The sequence below is a fragment of the Salvelinus alpinus genome, chromosome 5 (assembly GCF_045679555.1).
Source record: "Salvelinus alpinus chromosome 5, SLU_Salpinus.1, whole genome shotgun sequence".
NCBI classification, from domain to species: Eukaryota; Metazoa; Chordata; class Actinopteri; order Salmoniformes; family Salmonidae; genus Salvelinus; species Salvelinus alpinus.
The window spans coordinates 4,186,828-4,195,902 of NC_092090.1; the positions used below are offsets into that span (position 1 = coordinate 4,186,828).

Sequence of the window (9,075 nt, forward strand, 5' to 3'; positions counted from 1 at the left end):
CCGGTCCTGGACGAGACAGATGATTTTATTCGGTTTTATTTCCTGCAGTGTCTATTTGGCCGCTGTCCCACTCTCTATATTGCTGTTGAATTTTCACAAAATGCCCTCCTGTATACGCAATTAACAAAACATTATAAGAATTTATGAAAACGTGAAAATGACCATTTCTAAGTGCTCGCTTGTCAGAAAATGTAAAAAATAATTTGTCATATTCTTCCTGGGGGTGAATATGAACAGATTTTAATAAGATTTAATGTCGCTAAAATGCTGTCATTTCCCGTTTAACAACATGACCTGTATTAAACACCAGAGGACTTCCTGTTGTCTGTCTCTCCATCATTACCAACATGACCTGTATTAAACACCAGAGGACTTCCTGTTGTCTGTCTCTCCATCATTACCAACATGACCTGTATTAAACACCAGAGGACTTCCTGTTGTCTGTCTCTCCATCATTACCAACATGACCTGTATTAAACACCAGATGACTTCCTGTTGTCTGTCTCTCCATCATTACCAACATGACCTGTATTAAACACCAGAGGACTTCCTGTTGTCTGTCTCTCCATCATTACCAACATGACCTGTATTAAACACCAGAGGACTTCCTGTTGTCTGTCTCTCCATCATTACCAACATGACCTGTATTAAACACCAGAGGACTTCCTGTTGTCTGTCTCTCCATCATTACCAACATGACCTGTATTAAACACCAGAGGACTTCCTGTTGTCTGTCTCTCCATCATTACCAACATGACCTTTATTAAACACCAGAGGACTTCCTGTTGTCTGTCTCTCCATCATTACCAACATGACCTTTATTAAACACCAGAGGACTTCCTGTTGTCTGTCTCTCCATCATTACCAACTGTTGTCCTGGGCTGTGTCCCAAATGGCCCCTGTATTGTCTATGTAGTGCCCTCATGTTGCCCAGAGTCATATGGGGTAAGTCTTAGACCAAGGTTTGTGAGGCTCCGGTCAGAAGTATCGCTCTGTAAAGGGAATAGAGCGTCATTTCAGACAGCATCCCAGAATGCCTTTCAGTAACAACAGATAGGAAAGATATGGGTGATTTCTGTACCATCCCTGAGCTGTCTCCATAGCACAGTATAGCCTACCCCATAGAGCTCTGTTCTCTGACCATGTCCTATAGCCTACCCCATAGAGCTCTGTTCTCTAACCATGTCCTATAGCCTACCCCATAGAGCCCTGTTCTCTAACCATGTCCTATAGCCTACCCCATAGAGCCCTGTTCTCTAACCATGACCTATAGCCTACCCCATAGAGCTCTGTTCTCTAACCATGTCCTATAGCCTACACCATAGAGCTCTGTTCTCTAACCATGCCCTATAGCCTACCCCATAGAGCCCTGTTCTCTAACCATGTCCTATAGCCTACCCCATAGAGCTCTGTTCTCTAACCATGCCCTATAGCCTACCCCATAGAGCCCTGTTCTCTAACCATGACCTATAGCCTACCCCATAGAGCTCTGTTCTCTAACCATGCCCTATAGCCTACCACACAGGGCTCTGTTCTCTAACCATGCCCTATAGCCTACCCCATAGGGCTCTGTTCTCTAACCATGTCCTATAGCCTACCCCATAGAGCTCTGTTCTCTAACCATGTCCTATAGCCTACCCCATAGAGCTCTGTTCTCTAACCATGCCCTATAGCCTACCCCATAGAGCTCTGTTCTCTAACCATGCCCTATAGCCTACCCCATAGAGCTCTGTTCTCTAACCATGCCCTATAGCCTTCCTCATAGGGCTCTGTTCTCTAACCATGTCCTATAGCCTACCTCAAAGGGCTCTGTTCTCTAACCATGCCCTATAGCCTACCCCATAGGGCTCTGTTCTCTAACCATGCCCTATAGCCTACCCTATAGAGCTGTTCCCTAACCATGCCCTATAGCCTACCCTATAGAGCTCTGTTCTCTAACCATGCCATATAGCCTACCCCATAGAGCTCTGTTCTCTAACCATGCCCTATAGCCTACCCTATAGAGCTCTGTTCTCTAACCATGCCCTATAGCCTACCCCATAGGGCTCTGTTCTCTAACCATGCCCTATAGCCTACCCCATAGGGCTCTGTTCCCTAACCATGCCCTATAGCCTACCCCATAGAGCTCTGTTCTCTAACCATGCCCTATAGCCTACCCCATAGAGCTCTGTTCTCTAACCATGCCCTATAGCCTACCCCATAGAGCTCTGGCCAAAAGTAGTGCACTATATAGGGAATAGGTTACCATTTATGAACCAGCCACTGTGACTGAGTAGACACCCCTCCCACTGCCTGTGGTCCAACCATCGTCTAGAGAGGGTACCAAGATAGGCCACTGCTTAAACATCTACGATAACAGTCAGTAGCCACGTTCATAATAACACTTAATTTCACAACTTCCTCAAAACATCTTTGTCTTGTGTCATATCCTGTTCATCACTTCAAGTGATCCAGCGTGTGATGTCATTCGCTGTTTTTTTTACCTCACTGACAACGTTTACAAAAACAGACGATGATGATATGAGTCAGAGTGACTGAGTCAGAGTGACTGAGTCAGCGTGACTGAGTCAGAGTGACTGAGTCAGTGTGACTGAGTCAGAGTGACTGAGTCAGTGTGACTGAGTCAGCGTGACTGAGTCAGTGTGACTGAGTCAGAGTGACTGAGTCAGTGTGACTGAGTCAGTGTGACTGAGTCAGTGTGACTGAGTCAGTGTGACTGAGTCAGTGTGACTGAGTCAGAGTGATTGAGTCAGAGTGATTGAGTCAGACTGAGTCAGTGTGACTGAGTCAGAGTGACTGAGTCAGAGTGACTGAGTCAGAGTCAGTAGACAGACTGATGTACTGCTCTCAGCTGTAGATCTCTGGTAAGGCGGGGATGGAGGGAGGAGCAGATGGAGGGAGGAGCAGATGGAGGGAGGAGCAGATGGAGGGATGAGCAGATGGAGGGAGGAGCAGATGGAGGGATGAGCAGATGGAGGGAGGAGGCGGTGGAGGGAGGACTGAGAACATTGTGCTGCTCTGAGATCATCCACTGTCCCATTAGTCCGTTATTCTCCAGCTCTCTGTGTTTCAGCCAGAGAGACAGAGTCTACAGCTGTCAGACTACAGTCCAATAACTGGCCCACTAGTACAGAGTCTACAGCTGTCAGACTACAGTCCAACAACTGGCCCACTAGTACAGAGTCTACAGCTATGTCAGACTACAGTCCATCAACTGGCCCACTAGTACAGAGTCTACAGCTGTCAGACTACAGTCCAACAACTGGCCCACTAGTACAGAGTCTACAGCTGTCAGACTACAGTCCAACAACTGGCCCACTAGTACAGAGTCTACAGCTATGTCAGACTACAGTCCAACAACTGGCCCACTAGTACAGAGTCTACAGCCACCTGCAGTACTGTCTGTCTGTCTGTCTGTCTGTCTGTCTGTCTGTCTGTCTGTCTGTCTGTCTGTCTGTCTGTCTGTCTGTCTATTGCCACCTGGTCAAGGCAGCTCCTTCATACTAGCAGATCAATAGAGTCTCATCTCCATCCTCTTCCTCTTCCTCCTCACTGCTGCTGGTGTTCAGTCCACTAGGCACCCCTATACCCCTCCTCCTCCTCCTCTTCCTCCTCTCCCGGGTTGGCAATTCCAGGGCATGGAACCTCTGACTGTCGTCTGAAGACCCCGAGGGGGATGACGTCTGAGGGGAGGTCAGGGGGTGATGGCAGGGCGGCTGGGAGTCTGGAGGGGGAAGGACAGGGGGAGTAACGGGGGAGGTGAGCCCCATGGGGGAGTAGCGTCGTAGGGCCACCCCTCTCAGGTTGGCAGCCAGCCCCAGGACCAGCTTCCTGGAGACCCGGCGGGTGTAATGACCTGTGCTGCCCTCTGGGGGGCACTGCTGGCTCAGTATGCTGGGGGCAGACCTTAATGAGTCACTCTGCTGCCCAGGGGTGGAGAGCTCGCTGAGGGGCACCCTAACCCTGCTACCCTGGCTCTCTGGGGAACATGGAGACCCCTCGCATGGTTCACTGTCAGAGGGGGAGGGTGGGGAGCGGGGAGAGTCCAAGGAGGGGTGGGAGGACTGGGACTGTGACAGGGCCTGGGTGTGGGCGTGCAGGGCGAAGCAGCGGGAGGGGGTCCTTGCTGGTCCCGTGCCCGCCATGCCCCCCACCATGCCCGCCTCGCCACCTCCATCCCCAGCCCTGGCTCCAGGTCCCTCCGAGGTGTGGTAGGAGTGCAGGCCCAGAGCCACCTGAGACCCGGGGGGTGTGAGGAGGGGGATCTGGCCGCGGAGATGACGGGTCCCTCGGTGGAACAGACGGTTCCAGAGGCGCCCCAGGCGGCGGTGTGACGTGGCCCGGCGGGAGGAGTGTCTTCTGATCTGCCTACGCATCGCTGTACGAATGTTCTGGAGCATTGAGGCCTGGATGAGGGAGGGAGGGAGGGATGGGGAGGTAGGGAGGGAGGGGAAAAGGGAGAACTCGTCAGCAAGACCATCAAAGCTGTCAATCAGTTGTTAACCCGTTGTCATGGCAACACCGATCTCTCCCGTCCGAATTAGATCTTAGCCAAGAGAGTAGATACAGTATTAGATATTCACACCATCAGAACACAGGCAGACAGACAGAACCCAGGTTCTACGAGAGATACAGTCTGTGGTGTCAACTTTACAACAGGGACATCCACCCAGATCTCTGCTACGGTCTGTGGTGTCAACTTTACAACAGGGACATCCACTCAGATCTCTGCTACAGTCTGTGGTGTCAACTTTACAACAGGGACATCCACCCAGATCTCTGCTACAGTCTGTGGTGTAAACTTTACAACAGGGACATCCACCCAGATCTCTGCTACAGTCTGTGGTGTCAACTTTACAACAGGGACATCCACCCAGATCTCTGCTACAGTCTGTGGTGTAAACTTTACAACAGGGACATCCACCCAGATCTCTGCTACAGTCTGTGGTGTCAACTTTACAACAGGGACATCCACCCAGATCTCTGCTACAGTCTGTGGTGTCAACTTTACAACAGGGACATCCACCCAGATCTCTGCTACAGTCTGTGGTGTCAACTGTACAACAGGGACATCCACCCAGATCTCTGCTACAGTCTGTGGTGTCAACTTTACAACAGGGACATCCACCCAGATCTCTGCTACAGTCTGTGGTGTAAACTGTACAACAGGGACATCCACCCAGATCTCTGCTACAGTCTGTGGTGTCAACTTTACAACAGGGACATCCACCCAGATCTCTGCTACAGTCTGTGGTGTCAACTTTACAACAGGGACATCCACCCAGATCTCTGCTACAGTCTGTGGTGTCAACTTTACAACAGGGACATCCACCCAGATCCCTGCTATCAGCAGCTATTAGCTAACAGGATATAAAGGGTTTAATAATATATACTGGTGTCCTGACACACACTAACAGGATATAAAGGGTTTAATAGTATATACTGGTGTCCTGACACACACTAACAGGATATAAAGGGTTTAATAGTATATACTGGTGTCCTGACACACACTAACAGGATATAAAGGGTTTAATAGTATATACTGGTGTCCTGACACACACTAACAGGATATAAAGGGTTTAATAGTATATACTGGTGTCCTGACACACACTAACAGGATATAAAGGGTTTAATAGTATATACTGGTGTCCTGACACACACTAACAGGATATAAAGGGTTTAATAGTATATACTGGTGTCCTGACACACACTAACAGGATATAAAGGGTTTAATAGTATATACTGGTGTCCTGACACACACTAACAGGATATAAAGGGTTTAATAGTATATACTGGTGTCCTGACACACACTAACAGGATATAAAGGGTTTAATAGTATATACTGGTGTCCTGACACACACTAACAGGATATAAAGGGTTTAATAGTATATACTGGTGTCCTGACACACACTAACAGGATATAAAGGGTTTAATAGTATATACTGGTGTCCTGACACACACTAACAGGATATAAAGGGTTTAATAGTATATACTGGTGTCCTGACACACACTAACAGGATATAAAGGGTTTAATAGTATATACTGGTGTCCTGACACACACTAACAGGATATAAAGGGTTTAATAGTATATACTGGTGTCCTGACACACACTAACAGGATATAAAGGGTTTAATAGTATATACTGGTGTCCTGACACACACTAACAGGATATAAAGGGTTTAATAGTATATACTGGTGTCCTGACACACACTAACAGGATATAAAGGGTTTAATAGTATATACTGGTGTCCTGACACACACTAACAGGATATAAAGGGTTTAATAGTATATACTGGTGTCCTGACACACACTAACAGGATATAAAGGGTTTAATAGTATATACTGGTGTCCTGACACACACTAACAGGATATAAAGGGTTTAATAGTATATACTGGTGTCCTGACACACACTAACAGGATATAAAGGGTTTAATAGTATATACTGGTGTCCTGACACACACTAACAGGATATAAAGGGTTTAATAGTATATACTGGTGTCCTGACACACACTAACAGGATATAAAGGGTTTAATAGTATATACTGGTGTCCTGACACACACTAACAGGATATAAAGGGTTTAATAGTATATACTGGTGTCCTGACACACACTAACAGGATATAAAGGGTTTAATAGTATATACTGGTGTCCTGACACACACTAACAGGATATAAAGGGTTTAATAGTATATACTGGTGTCCTGACACACACTAACAGGATATAAAGGGTTTAATAGTATATACTGGTGTCCTGACACACACTAACAGGATATAAAGGGTTTAATAGTATATACTGGTGTCCTGACACACACTAACAGGATATAAAGGGTTTAATAGTATATACTGGTGTCCTGACACACACTAACAGGATATAAAGGGTTTAATAGTATATACTGGTGTCCTGACACACACTAACAGGATATAAAGGGTTTAATAGTATATACTGGTGTCCTGACACACACTAACAGGATATAAAGGGTTTAATAGTATATACTGGTGTCCTGACACACACTAACAGGATATAAAGGGTTTAATAGTATATACTGGTGTCCTGACACACACTAACAGGATATAAAGGGTTTAATAGTATATACTGGTGTCCTGACACACACTAACAGGATATAAAGGGTTTAATAGTATATACTGGTGTCCTGACACACACTAACAGGATATAAAGGGTTTAATAGTATATACTGGTGTCCTGACACACACTAACAGGATATAAAGGGTTTAATAGTATATACTGGTGTCCTGACACACACTAACAGGATATAAAGGGTTTAATAGTATATACTGGTGTCCTGACACACACTAACAGGATATAAAGGGTTTAATAGTATATACTGGTGTCCTGACACACACTAACAGGATATAAAGGGTTTAATAGTATATACTGGTGTCCTGACACACACTAACAGGATATAAAGGGTTTAATAGTATATACTGGTGTCCTGACACACACTAACAGGATATAAAGGGTTTAATAGTATATACTGGTGTCCTGACACACACTAACAGGATATAAAGGGTTTAATAGTATATACTGGTGTCCTGACACACACTAACAGGATATAAAGGGTTTAATAGTATATACTGGTGTCCTGACACACACTAACAGGATATAAAGGGTTTAATAGTATATACTGGTGTCCTGACACACACTAACAGGATATAAAGGGTTTAATAGTATATACTGGTGTCCTGACACACACTAACAGGATATAAAGGGTTTAATAGTATATACTGGTGTCCTGACACACACTAACAGGATATAAAGGGTTTAATAGTATATACTGGTGTCCTGACACACACTAACAGGATATAAAGGGTTTAATAGTATATACTGGTGTCCTGACACACACTAACAGGATATAAAGGGTTTAATAGTATATACTGGTGTCCTGACACACACTAACAGGATATAAAGGGTTTAATAGTATATACTGGTGTCCTGACACACACTAACAGGATATAAAGGGTTTAATAGTATATACTGGTGTCCTGACACACACTAACAGGATATAAAGGGTTTAATAGTATATACTGGTGTCCTGACACACACTAACAGGATATAAAGGGTTTAATAGTATATACTGGTGTCCTGACACACACTAACAGGATATAAAGGGTTTAATAGTATATACTGGTGTCCTGACACACACTAACAGGATATAAAGGGTTTAATAGTATATACTGGTGTCCTGACACACACTAACAGGATATAAAGGGTTTAATAGTATATACTGGTGTCCTGACACACACTAACAGGATATAAAGGGTTTAATAGTATATACTGGTGTCCTGACACACACTAACAGGATATAAAGGGTTTAATAGTATATACTGGTGTCCTGACACACACTAACAGGATATAAAGGGTTTAATAGTATATACTGGTGTCCTGACACACACTAACAGGATATAAAGGGTTTAATAGTATATACTGGTGTCCTGACACACACTAACAGGATATAAAGGGTTTAATAGTATATACTGGTGTCCTGACACACACTAACAGGATATAAAGGGTTTAATAGTATATACTGGTGTCCTGACACACACTAACAGGATATAAAGGGTTTAATAGTATATACTGGTGTCCTGACACACACTAACAGGATATAAAGGGTTTAATAGTATATACTGGTGTCCTGACACACACTAACAGGATATAAAGGGTTTAATAGTATATACTGGTGTCCTGACACACACTAACAGGATATAAAGGGTTTAATAGTATATACTGGTGTCCTGACACACACTAACAGGATATAAAGGGTTTAATAGTATATACTGGTGTCCTGACACACACTAACAGGATATAAAGGGTTTAATAGTATATACTGGTGTCCTGACACACACTAACAGGATATAAAGGGTTTAATAGTATATACTGGTGTCCTGACACACACTAACAGGATATAAAGGGTTTAATAGTATATACTGGTGTCCTGACACACACTAACAGGATATAAAGGGTTTAATAGTATATGCTGGTGTCCTGACACACACTAACAGGATATAAAGGGTTTAATAGTATATACTGGTGTCCTGACACACACTAACAGGATATAAA

At 44.6% G+C, this 9,075-nt stretch overlaps 1 protein-coding gene across 2 annotated transcripts in view; it reads right to left on the bottom strand.

Moving 5' to 3' along the window:
- Positions 1 to 218: 218 nt before the first annotated feature.
- The window catches only part of lrp3 (low density lipoprotein receptor-related protein 3), a 74,779-nt gene continuing 65,922 nt past the window's right edge, over positions 219 to 9,075 (bottom strand). For both annotated transcript variants that reach the window (XM_071400394.1, XM_071400395.1), the window contains 2 exons: positions 3,481 to 4,406; positions 219 to 992 (listed from right to left, as the gene is read on the bottom strand). In XM_071400394.1, coding sequence (XP_071256495.1) covers positions 3,504 to 4,406 — 903 coding nt within the window. In that variant the 3' untranslated portion in view covers positions 219 to 992; positions 3,481 to 3,503. The remainder of the gene's footprint in view (positions 993 to 3,480; positions 4,407 to 9,075) is intronic.